This window comes from Heterocephalus glaber, unplaced genomic scaffold (assembly GCF_053883595.1).
Source record: "Heterocephalus glaber isolate CG9 unplaced genomic scaffold, H.glaber_assembly_v1.0 deba00001461, whole genome shotgun sequence".
NCBI classification, from domain to species: domain Eukaryota; kingdom Metazoa; phylum Chordata; class Mammalia; order Rodentia; family Bathyergidae; genus Heterocephalus; species Heterocephalus glaber.
The window spans coordinates 7,261,791-7,275,212 of NW_028258308.1; the positions used below are offsets into that span (position 1 = coordinate 7,261,791).

The 13,422-nt window shown below is 37.4% G+C and overlaps 1 protein-coding gene across 1 annotated transcript in view; it reads left to right on the forward strand.

The window, feature by feature from the left end:
- The window catches only part of Galntl6 (polypeptide N-acetylgalactosaminyltransferase like 6), a 1,152,292-nt gene that overhangs the window by 927,328 nt on the left and 211,542 nt on the right, over nt 1-13,422 (forward strand). The window contains exons 6-7 of the mRNA XM_004852932.3: nt 6,778-6,963; nt 11,020-11,203. Coding sequence (XP_004852989.1) covers nt 6,778-6,963; nt 11,020-11,203 — 370 coding nt within the window. The remainder of the gene's footprint in view (nt 1-6,777; nt 6,964-11,019; nt 11,204-13,422) is intronic.

Consider the following 13,422-nt stretch of genomic DNA (forward strand, 5'->3'; position numbering starts at 1 on the left):
GCTGTGGTATTATTCTTTTAATTCTTTTGGGAAGATGCCCAGCAGAGGGATACTGGGTCAAATGGGACCTTTAGTCCTAGTTGTTTGAGGTATCTCCATACTGATTTTCACAGTGGTTGCACCAGTCTGCATCCCCACCAATAGAGAAGAGTTCCTTTCTTCCCCCAACCCCGCCAACATTTGTTATTGGTTGATTACTTGATAGCAGCCATTCTTCCTGGGGTGAGGTGGAATCTCAGTGTTGTTTTCATCTGCCTCTCTTTCATAACCAGTGATATTGAACATTTTTTCATATGTTTATTTGCTGCTTTTACTTCTTTGCCTGAGAAATGTCTCTTCAGTTCAGATGCCCATTTTAGAATTGGGTCTTTGAATTTGGGGGGGCCTGATTTTTTTCAGTTCTTTATATATTCTACATAGTAGTCTTTTGTCTAAGGTACAGTTGCTAAAAAATTTTTCCCACATTGTAGGTTGTCTCTTAGCTCTGTTGGTGGTTTCTCTTGCATTGCAGAACCTTTTTAATAAGATGAGATCCCAGTTGTTGATTCTTTGTGCTAGTTTCCGTGCTCCTGAGGATTTGTTCATAAAGTCTTTTCCTATGCCAATGTCTTCAAGAGTTCTACCTAACTTATCTTCCAGCAGGTTTAATGTTGCTCTTTTAATATTTAGATTTTTAATCCACTTCGACCTTAGTTTAGTGCATGGTGAGTCTAGTTTTAATCTTGGGCAAGTTGAAATCCAGTTTTTCCAACACCATTTATTAAATAGGCTATCTTTCCTCCAATGAGGGTGATTGGCTCCTTCGTCAAAGATGAGTTGGCTGAGCATGCCTGGAATTGTTTCTGCATCTTCTAATCTATTCTTCTGATCCTTGGGTCTGTTTCTTTGCCAGTATCATGCTGTTTTTATCATAGTAGCTTTGTAGTATAGTTTTACATTGGGAACTGTGATACCCTCTGCCATGTCTCTGTTACCTAGAATAGCTTTTGCTATTCTAGGTCTCTTCTGATTCCAAATGAATTTTTGGATTGTTTTCTCTAGTTCTGTGAAATATATTGTTGGAATTTCAATTGACCTTGCATTAAATCCATATAGCAGTTTTGAAAATATGGCCATTTTCACTATATTGGTTCTTCCTACCCAGGAGCAAGGGATGTCTTTCCATTTTCTTATATCCTCTTCAATCCCTTTTTTCATAGTGCTGTAGTTTTCAGTGTAGAGGTCTTTTGCTTCCTTCGTTAGACTGATTCCTAGGTGTTTGGTATTTTGGGGTGCTAATGTGAAAGGGATTATTTCTCTAATTTCTCTCTCAGTGAGTCTGTTATTTGTGTACAAGAAGGCTATTGTTTTTTGAGTGTTGACCCTGTATCCAGCTACTCTACTGAATCTGTCAATTAAGTCTAAAAGTCTTTGGGCAGAGTTTGTTGGGTCTTCTATGTAAAGTATCATATCATCAGCAAATAATGACTGTTTAACTTCTTCCTTTCCTATCTTTATTCCTTCTATTTCTTTCTCTTTTCTAATTGCTGTGGCTAATGTTTCCAGAACTATATTGAACAGGAGTGGTGATAGTGGGCACCCTTGTCTTGTTCCTCATTTAGCATGAAGGTTTTCAGTTTTTGACCATTTAGCATGATGTTGGCTGTTGGTTTTTCACTAATAGCCTTAATCAGGTTGAGATAAAGACCTTCCATTACAATTTTTTGTAGCGTTTTTATCATGAATGGGTACTGGATTTTGTCAAATGCTTTTTCTGCATCTATTGATATGATCACATGGTTTTTGTCCTTAGCTCTGTTAATATAGTGCATTACATTTATTGATTTACATATATTGAACCATCCCTGCATTGCTCAGATGAATTCCACTTGGTCAGGGTCTATGATCTTTTTGATGACCCCCTGTAATCGGATTGCCAGTATCTTGTTGAGGATTTTTGCATCTATCTTCATTAGGGAGATTGGCCTGCAGTTCTCTTTTTGGGTTGAGCCTTTCCCTGGTTTTGGAATCAAAGTAACACTTGCTTCTAGGAATGAATTTGGAAGTCTTGCTTCCTTTTCAATTTCCTTGATGAGTTTAAAGAGTAATGGCAATAGTTCATCTTTAAGTGTCTTGTAGAATTCAGCAGTGAAGCCATCAGGACCTGAGCTTTTCTTTGTTTGTAAATTTTTTATTACATTTTCAATTTTACTCATTGTAATTGGGGTGTTTAGAATTTCTATATCTTCTTCATTTAACTTTGGCAATTCATATGTATTTAGGAATCTGTTCATTTCTTCTGTGTTTTCCATTTTACTAGAGTATGGGTTCTTGAAGTAGGTATTGATGATCTTCTAGATTTCTGCTGGGTCTGTTGTGACTTCGCCTTTTTCATTCTTAATTGCATGGATTTGAGCCTTTTCTTTCCTTTTTTTTGATAAGGTTGGCTAAAGGTTTATCAATTTTATTTATTCTTTTGAAAAACCAACTTTTGATTCATTGATTTCTTTGTATTGTTCTCCTAGTTTCCATTGCATTGATTTCTGCTGTGATCTTTATAATTTCCTCTCTTGTATGAACTTTGGTTTGTTATGCTCTTCTGTTTCTAGGAGCTTGAGGTTCTGCATTAGGTTGTTTATTTGAGCTCACTCTGTTTTCCTAATATGGACATTCACTGGTATGAATCTCCCTCATAGAACTTCTTTGTTTCCCATAGATTCCTCTAAGTTGTATTGGTATTATCATTTACTTATAGAAACTGTCTAATTTCTTCTTTAATTTCCTCTGTGACCCATTGATTATTCAGGAGAGTGTTATTCAATTTCCATGTGTTTGTGGGGGATTTTGTGGTTTCTTATGCTATTGATCTCCAATTTTATTGCACAATGGTCTGATAATATACAGGGGGTAACATCAATTCTTTTGCATTTACTTGATCATGTCCTATGAGCTAGCATATGGTCTATTTTGGAGAATTACCTGCATGCCGCTGAAAAAAATGTACATTCTGATTTTGTGGAATGGAACACTCTGTAAATATCTATTAAGTCCATTGCTTCAAAAGCATGGTTCACTTCTAGAATTTTGTTGTTGATTTCTTGTCTAGATGATCTGTCTATTTGTGACATGGGGTATTGAGGTCCTCCACTATAATTAAATTAGTGCTTATTTGGTTTTTCATGTGCATTAATATTTGTTTTCTATGGTTGCGGGCAATTGTATTTGGTGCATATATATTTATCATTGTCATCTCTTCCTCTTGGATTGCTCCCTTCACAAGAATGCAATGACCATCTTTGTCTCTCTTAATTAGTTTTGGTTTGAAATCTATTTTGTCTGTGAATAAGATTGCTACCCCTGCTTTTTTCTGAGTTCCTGCTGCGTGGAGAACTGTTTTCCATCCTTTTACTTTCAGTCTATGAATGTCTTTTTGCATTAGGTGTGTTTCTTGTGTACAGCATATTGCTGGATTTTGCTTCTTAATCCATTTGCCAGTCTATTTCTTTAGATTGGTGAATTGAGGCCATTAACATTGATGATTATAATTGATAAATATTGATTCATCCTTGTTGTGATGTTTTACTATTGTTGGGTCTTTTATTCTTTATTTTCCCCCTTTCCCTTCAGTTTCTTGCCTTACTTGTTGGCTCCTTTCTGTTGGAGTTGTGATCTTTATTGTCTTTTTCTAGGATATTGTTTAGAATTGTTTGAAGTGCTGGTTTGGTGTTCATGAAATTTCTCAGGTGTTCTTTGTCATGGAAGTATCTAATTTCCCCATCAATTTTGAAAGATAATTTTGTAGGGTACAACAGTCTAGGTTGGAAATTATTTTCTTTTAGGGCTTGAAATACTTCACTCCAGGTTCTCCTTAACTTGAGGGTTTGTGCTGAGAAGTCTGCCGTGATTCTGATGGGCTTTCCTTTGTAGGTGATTTGCTTCTTTTCTCTAACTGCTTGTAGTATCTTGTTCTTCTGTTGCATTTCTGGGATCTTGACTATTATATGTCTAAGTGTAGTTTTTTTTAATCATGGCTAGTTGGAGTTTTATGCTTCACTTATCTGTATGTCCAATTCTCTACCTCTGTCTGGGAAGTTTTCCACTATAACTTCTTTGAACAGTTTCTTTATGTCAAATACTTTTCCTGCTTTTTCGTGGACTCCTATCAGTTATGTTATTCTTCTTTGCATCATCTAGCTGCTGGATTGGTTTCTTTTGGTCCCTTACTATTTTTAAGAAATCTCTGTTTTCATGGTCACTAACCACAATCCTGTTTTCTATGTCTGATATTCTATCTTCACATTCACTGAATCTGCTGTGAATACTTTCAATGGAGTTTTTAATCTCCTGGATATCTGTTTGAATCTGTTTCATGGATTCCATTTCTTTACTATGTTGGGCAATCATGGTTTCCATTTCTTTCTTATGCTGGGCATTCATGGATTCCAGCATGGTTCTGAGCTCATCTATTTTTTTTTATCTGTTTCTGTTCTAGAGCCTCTAATCATTTCTTTCACTCTGCTCACCATCTCTGTAGTTAGTTATCTGGGAAATTATTTATGTTTTGAATTGTTCTACAGCCTAATTCATCTGTTTTGTTACTTCCTGTGGTATCAATTCAGGGCATCCAGGTGGTTGGTTATCATATTTTTCCACCTGTTTTCCCCCAGAATTTGCCTTTGGTGAGCTGGAAGTCTGTATTTGCATGGTGCCAAGGTGTCTTCTCATTTTTAATTCTGTTGTTGGTGCTGTTTTTTGCTTTAATTCCTGGGCTGATACTCCAATATTTCTTATTTTGAGTATCTTTATTACTGGTGTTTAGAGCCCCTATGGAGTGATTCCTTCTTAGAGATATCTTCCAGGTATAGCTGGACTTTTCATGCTTTAGTCTCTAATGCCTCTTAGGCAATCTGGTTTTCAGTATACCAGGGAGGACAACTGATTAGATCAATCACAACACCTTAGCCTAATTGACACAATCAGCACAAAACACAGCTTAGAAAATGACAATTTGTTGTAGTAGTTAATCTGTCACCTTTAACCACATGAGCTAGATCATAATCTAGGGCTAGCCCAAAATATGTTTGTACTAAGTAAACCCTTCAATATGGCAAATTTACCCTTCAGGATAAGGATTTAGCTGGCATTGGGGGGAGGGGGGAGGTAGAGAGATAGAGGGAGAGGGAAAGGTTAGAAGTGAGGCTACAGGACACGGGAATATCATGCAAATTGTGGGGATCTGTTGAAGACAGGAGGAAAAGACAGAGCAAAAGAACAGAGACAAGTACAGACCAAATTGACAACAATAGGGAAGGTAGAAATTGTATTCACCTTCCTATAATAATGACAGTCACGAGGACAGAGAAAGAGAAAAAATTCAGAATGGGACAGGAACAGGAAAAAAGAGGGAGAGAAATATAGAGCCAGAAGGAATAGAGAGAGAAAAACAGAAAAGGAGACATACATATATATATATATATATATATATATATATATATATATATATATATCAAAACAAACAAACAAAAATATGGTCTTCCTCAGGATATGTCTCTGCTGTCCTGGTAGATAATGTGGGCAGCAGTGTGTGGGTCTTAGTCAATTAGTCTCAGCATGCCAGTGGTAGCCTACTGAGATTCAGGCTGATTTCTGGCTGCAAGGTCCAAGTTGAGGTCCCTGACCTTCTGCAGGATTGAACTCTGCAAGGTTCTACTGCAGGTTCCAGCTGTCCTCCCTGCTTAGTGAGTCTTGGTTTCAATGGGAGATGCTGATCCTACCAACTTACCAACCATGATGGTCCAGTGTGCTTTTATCGAAGAGTTTTTCTTCACTTTCCCAGTGGGCTTCAATTTTCATCGAGGCGTGTCAAAAAAGCCTTCTCTGTTGTTCACTTCTGCTCTATCTTCTGGGGCTCATAACCATGGCTTTTCAGAACTTCCTGTAGCCTCTGCTGTGTGGATTCAGATGCCATGCAGCAGGGAGTGTCCGCGCAGCAGGGCCTGGTGGGGCATGGGCTGCTGGTGTCTGCAGGACCGGGTTCCAGCCCGCTAAGGAGGACTTGTTTTATTTTCTAAATAAGTTATTTGATTTGTCTTTGTTCCCACTGTTTGCTTTTAATTAGGTGAAGAAACATTTCCAAATTTTAAAACCTAAAAAATATTTCCAAATTTGATAGTTAAGTTCAAAATGACTGTATAGTATTTCTTCTGCTTTTCTTTTCCATTTGCATTTCAAGACCAGCTCAGTCACCTTTCTACTTCAAGTCAGAAGGTAGAGCTGGATTTCTTAGCAGTGTGTTATTACCTGTGAAGTCTCAAGGATTCTTTTTAGTTTGCACTGACTTAACAGATATTTTTCTGTCTTGTTCTACATGCATTCTTTACAGCACATAGAATACTAAGCAAGCCTTGCTGAAAAGACCCCTCTTGTTGGAAAGAGACTGTATGCCAGAAAGTTCATCTGACTTACATAGCAGAAACCAGAAGGCCAATGCCCACCTTGGCAAGTGCTAGCGAGTATTAATATGGTGGCTGCTGGCCAAGGGTAACTGCCTGACAGAGCACTGGTGTGTTATCGACTTCTACTGCACTCAAACAAAGGGCAATATTTACAGTTCATGAAGCATTTAGAGAAATAAATAGTACAAATCTTCTAAGTATCTCTCTTCTAAATGAAGAGAGGAGAAACACAGCCTTTCAAACTGTTATACCAGGAATCGTCACATACTATGTATGCTCAATATCCATAAATTCTGCTGCAGTTAATGTTTTACACTCTTCCTGTGCATTGTTTCCTCCCCAGAACACTTGAAAGATAAGCTGGAGGAATACATGGCTCGATTTTCCAAAGTGAGAATTCTTCGCACCAAGAAAAGGGAAGGACTCATCCGGACCCGACTCCTGGGGGCATCTATGGCCAGAGGAGAGGTGCTAACGTTCCTGGACTCCCACTGCGAGGTCAATGTGAACTGGCTGCCCCCACTCCTCAGTGAGTACTCGAAGTTACCACGACACACTGGGAACCAGGGCTTCTGAGGGAATTGTGGTCCTCTAGAAGGAAGGCAGGTTTACTTCTGTTTAAACTGCAGACAATAAAAGCTAGAGACACCTTCTATATTTTTGCCAGTAAAATACTTGAATTAATGTATACCTTAACTATTGCTGAGAACAAATAGTTAACTAGAAAGCAGCATTAAAATTGCCATTTTAGATACTACCAGCTGCAATCAAATTTAAGTTTTAAACAGCTTCTTTTGTTTTAGATATCTTCCTTTACTATAGTTATAGTCATTGAATAACTCCTGCAAGAAAAAAATACTCCCAAACTTTTTTATAGTCATCTTTTAGTTGCAATAAAATTAAAATACACACACATTCACATTTTAACAATTATTACATGTTAAAAAGGAGGAAAGAAGATTGTCCAGCCCCAGAATCTAAAGAATGGGCACTTTGACACGTTCTTTGATTTTTTTTTTTTTTTTTTTTTGAGATGGGGTCTCTCTGTGTAGTCCAGGCCAGGCTTGAATTCACTCCATAGTCCAAGCTGGCCTCAAATTCATAGCAATCCTGGATGGGGCCGGGGATTTAGCTCAGTGGTTTCGGCACCTGCTGTGTAAGCACAATGGACCCGAGTTCAATCCCTGGTACCAAAAAAAAAAAAAAAAAAAAAAAAAAAAAATTCATAGCAATCCTCCTACCTCAACTTCCTGAGTGCTGAGGTTACAGGTGTGCATCCCCACACTCAGCTCATTTATTTATAATACCACTTCTTTTTGTTGTTCTTTCTACTTCTGGTACTATCCTATATCCCTAAGTATATTATCTCCCATATTCAATAGAATCCCCCCAAACACTTTGAGCTGCTCTCCAGGTAAGTCTTAAAGGCTTACTATATGGCTAAGAGTAGAGACAGAAAGAAACTATGCAACATCACACTTGAACTGTTAGAATCATAAACAAATTAAAAGTAAGTGTGTAATATGTGACTCAATTTAAGTTTCAATATTTTTGTCCTTATTTTACAATGAAGTCCAATATAAAGTCTGCTTGTGGCCAAAAATTAAACTATAATTGTAAAAAGTCAGTCTAAGAAATTCTTGGTACACATATATTGCACTCCTTCCTATTCTTCCAGATTTTGTCAAATCAGCTTTTACTGTAAATATATCCCTGGCCTCAGAACTAAAGCAAGTAGCAACTGCCTTCACAACAGCTGTCTCAGAATGATTTGCTATTGACCGCTAAGATTTCACCTAGAAGCAGCCAAGCTTCATTGGTAAAAGATTGGACGGGGGCGGGGGGGGGGGTGATAACTGAAACTGTATAGGATTTAACACAGAGAGCACCCAGCAACTAGTACCTCCCACTATATCACTCAGTCTGCATAGGCTTGCACACACAACTGCCCAGCCATTCAATGACAAGAATGTCTCAGTGATCCTATAGTTGGAGATCCTCTGCACCTTTAATTAAAAGTACCTTGTCCAAGAACATAGCAATTTAGAGCTTCATGGGCAATAACAAGAACTGAATTTGACCTATTTGGTGTTGAATACACAAGAAGTCAGCAAAAGGCCTTATTTATTTATGAACCAAAGCAACATCTAAGTGCCAATTATGGAGCCTCTGATTGTTCACTATGAATCTAATAAAAAGAAAAAGAAGAAGACAAAAACAGAGAATAAGACAAAGCCATAACCCACTTTTTCTCATTACGCATTTCATTTCCTGCAGGCTCAGGATCACTATCTTTTTTTATTTTCCTCTATCAGTGTCTTAATATATCATCCAAAATGAAAAAAACAGGTGGAGCCACACAGTTTCTTCGTTCATTTTTCACCTTGGGATTATACCTGAATTTCAATTTCCTATTAAGAGTCTGTTTGTTTGATCCCTGGAAATTGAAAAGTAGGCACAAGCCTCGGATGAAAAATTAGTCATGCGGCTTTCACCCTAAACTAGTACAGCTGGATGAGAGCTGAAAGGAAATTTGAAGGGAAAGTTGACAGTTAATTTAACAGGCTCATTTTCTTAGGGAAATGTCACCTTGGGACTCCTTGTTGGTCAAGGAACTTGTAAATCAACATGATTCTGAATTTGATTGAAAAAAGTCAGTAAAACCTTAATAGTAAAATAACTGTACAGGTGATAGAAGAAATATTTTGATGTCTCCTCAGTCGAGCACATCTCTGGGGAACACCATTTACATAAAGATTAAACCCTATTATAAGGCTTGCCCAGGATAAAATGAATGTTTAGAGAGCCATTTGGTGGAGGTTAACTTGAAATAGTGCAAAGGGTCTCTCCATCTACTAATTAGCTGAAATAAGACAAAAACAATCTCTAGGGTCTCTGAGGCTTCCTGGGGCCATCCTATCTACTGAAAACTGCAATCTGTTCCAAATCCCAGCAATCCATATGCTCCTTACTCTCTTTTAATTTCCTTCCATCTCATTTATCACCTTCTAAAACAGTATTGAATTTATTTATTACATTTATTCATTGTTTTTGCTCCATTGCTGAAGGCAGTAACTTTTGTGGTGTTGATCACTACCATATCCCCACAACCTAGAACAGTGACTGGCACCTAGATTTTACTCCGTAAATAATGACTAAGATGTGAATAAATGAATGAATGAAAAGAGACATAGATTTGAAAGATCTTCTACTGGATTTTGCAGCTTTCACACCTTGTTTTACTAGCATCACCAAAATAAGGCCATTTTTATTACAGCCATTAAAGCCCCTTTTTTCCTGTCCTATGTTGAGCAGAAACTTTTGAAGCAAATGGACAGTTCTCTTCCTGTGAAAACTATCCCTGACACAGATCTCATTTACTTGGGGATCCCTGGGAAAACTGTGATTCAGGAACAACCAACCTCTATAATATTTCTAAATGATATCTTTTTTAAATGTCACATGTCATATCCAAAGGTCTTTTCAAATAACAAGAGCGCAGATGTTCACACTTAAATGTTCTGCCTGTCAGACAATATTGGTTTGTTATAATACATATTGATTAAATGCACATTTTGGAAAGAAAGGTACTTTAAGCATAGCTATTTGAGTGCTATATGAGTGCTAGTTCCTTGTGCTGGATGTTAATGTTGTTACAATAATGATATCTACATGGAAAAAGAAGGTGCCAGAACTTAAGGGGAAAAAAATCATCTCTTAGCTGAAATGAGAAGCACTACAGCAAGCTACAGAGGCCAAGTTTTAGAGCTGGGCAGAGATCCCATCTTGGTTATTCCTCTCAAAACCTGAGCAACACTTAACAAGTTATTTAACCTCTCTGAGCTCAGTTTCCTCATTCAATAAATTGGGAATGGCTGTTACTGAATAGCTACTTACAGGCTTGCTAGGAGTATTAGAAGTAGCGTGACTATAAATGACTTAGTAGTCGCTCAAGAGTCATAGCAGTAGTACCATGCCACCTAATACTTTTTTTACATGTGACAAGAACAGACAAAAGTTGTATGACTTTGATAAACAGTGGCAAAATAGGACTGGACAAAATCTCTAGCAAGCCTGAGAGCAAAGAATTTTATGTATGATCTGTCAGCATGTAGAGAGGTACAGCCATCATGACTGTTATAAGATTAAATGCTACAAAAACATAAACTTAAATATTGACATTTTGGAACCTCCAGAAACCAGGTCAGTATTTTCTCAGCAGGCTCTAGCTCCATGCTTGAAGGAACATAAGTACAGTTTATACTCCCCACATGTTGGATACACAATAAAATGACAGATTGGGGACAGAGCAAAAATGTGACAGAGGTAGAGTGAAATGGACTTCTGGAAGTCTCTCTGGGACATACCTTTCTTAAAGGAAAACACAACTCTAATTGTACCTAATCACCGTCCCAGCATGTTGAGTCCAGCAAGTAGAGAATCCTGCAGAGTGCTCTAATGATGACCGGGAGCCAAGGCTGCAAATATTATGCATTAGCAACAATCTGTAGTCTTCTCTTTGCTGGAAAATGATAGATGACCTAGGCAGGCATGTCATTTCCTATTTTGTGCTTTCATTTTTCAGACCAAATTGCACTAAACCACAAAACCATCGTGTGTCCCATGATCGATGTCATTGACCACAATCACTTTGGGTATGAGGCACAAGCTGGGGATGCCATGCGAGGAGCCTTCGACTGGGAAATGTACTACAAAAGAATACCCATCCCTCCAGAGCTCCAGAGGGCCGATCCCAGCGACCCTTTTGAGTGAGTAACAGCCGAGCAAGGGGCCAAGGGAGAGAGGGCAGGTAACTCATTCCAGGCACGCCAAACCTGGGACCCATGAGGACCATTATCTCTGATAAGATGGAATAAAGCAGGTGGTAACAATATGCACAACCCCAGAGAAAGGTCAGACCTACCAGCTGTAGAAAATTCCAAGTTCTGCTGAATGCACAGATCATTCCTTCTCAAACTTTGACAAGCATATGAGAAACTGTGTGTAGATACAAAGAATCAGGAAAATGTAGCATTAACAGAAAATACAGAGATAAGGACTGCATGTTCCCCTTTTAGGAAGTCTTCTTGTATTCACTTCTGTTTGTTTTTTTTTAAACTTTTCCCTAAAGGAATATTAAAAGAGGATTGATATAAAATATAACCAAAATATAAAGCTTACATTCTACATCCTTTTGGGAATCGTTTATATAATAGAGTTTATAGAATAGCGTTTATATAATAGAGTAAATTTTTCCGTAATTTAAACCTGGGAAATTCAATTAAAATGTTACATCCTAAGTAAATAATCTGTAATAATCTTGCCATAATTTTAATACTAGAGAAGAATTTATAACAATAATACATTGATTAATTTTTACAAAATGAGTTCTTTATGCTTCATTGTGGCCAAGAGAATTGCACATTTTAAGAAAAAGAAAAGGAAATAAGACTTACTACATTAATGGTCAATGGTGAAATTTTTCCAGCAGTGAGAGCAGAGGTCGCCCAAGGTATATTAGAGCTATTCCACATACTCTGCCCTTTCATCTCATTAAAATCTTTATAATTTAAAAGCTATTATTTTTATTAGTATGGGAAAGATATCTGTGATCAAGGCTTTGTCCACTCCGTAAAAGTCTTTTTAAAATGTATTCAAATCAATGTTGTGTTTTCATCAATAATGATCATAGGTCTTAAAAGTTTGCAGAAAAGAAGCTATGGAGTACAATAGCCATTTTTGTGACACTAACACTTTACATTTCAATAAACATTTACTAATTATCAGGACCATGAATCCTCTAATTTCACTTTCTAGAAAGATGAACTCCTGGGGAAGCACAGAGGATTTCAGAGTTGTTTGCTGAGAAAATGGGAGGGAAGTCATTTCTTTTTTAAAATAAAGCAATTTCACTTAATAGCCAGAGCTTGTGGAGTTGGAGTTTTTCTGGCTTAATACTCCAAAGTTTTTCAAAAGAATAGTGTTGGACCTTTATTAGTCCCCAGTATGCGTTGGCCAAATGTCATGAATATTCAAAATAACCAGAAAAGTCTTTTAGTTATATAAATAAGATAGTTTCTACTGAGCATTTGAAGTGGGTCCAGATGAAGGATGTTCCTCAGACTTCCCTGAAGGTAACCACTTGAAAAGCAAAAGGGCTGAAAGCAGACTAAATAGTAAGTGAGTGTGATGTTCCTCATACTAACTGGCTTGATTTAGCCATTCTGTAATGTGTACATATTTCAAAACATGTTGTCCACCTTAAATATATACAACTTTATATCTAAAATTTAAAAAATAAATAAGAAAAATAAAAGTTAAAAAATGGTTTCAATTGTTTTAAAAAGTACAGGGTAGGAAACAGAAATGCAAAAGAGCCCTAAAGACAGCAAAGCTGCAATTACCTGGTAGCTAACACTAGAACAGCCACAGTATGATTCCTGCTACCTGAGGTTAGTATGTTTTAAGCATTAGAATTCATCCATGATGACTTTCCAACCACTGTAATATTGACTGATTATAATGACCTTTTACTTTACTTCCACTGTGATAGCAGAGTGGGGCCCTGCTTTCTGAATCAGTGAGATCAAAATGCTACCAAAGGACTCTCCAATGGTGAAAATTATAAAAGTATTCTCAGTGCCTGCCCTGATGGTCACACTTTATGTCAGGAGGACCCTGGCTGTGGCTATCACAATATCAAGCACTTTGCTTAACTCCAAAGCTGACAGAATTGGTAACTTTCAGAATTAGATTCCTACTTTTTTCTGTCACCTGCTTAGGTGGTTGCTGTCCTGTCAAAAATTACATGGGTCTATTGAATATTACTGTCTTTCTGCTTTAAGTCCCTTTGATGCCTACAAATGTAGACACTTCAGCCTTTTGTAATAAATGTAACTTTCAGGAGGTGTCCACTTTGATCTTAAAAACTGAATTTCCATCCTGATAATAAAAGAATGGTTACCCAAGCGCTCTGAGCAGTGTATCC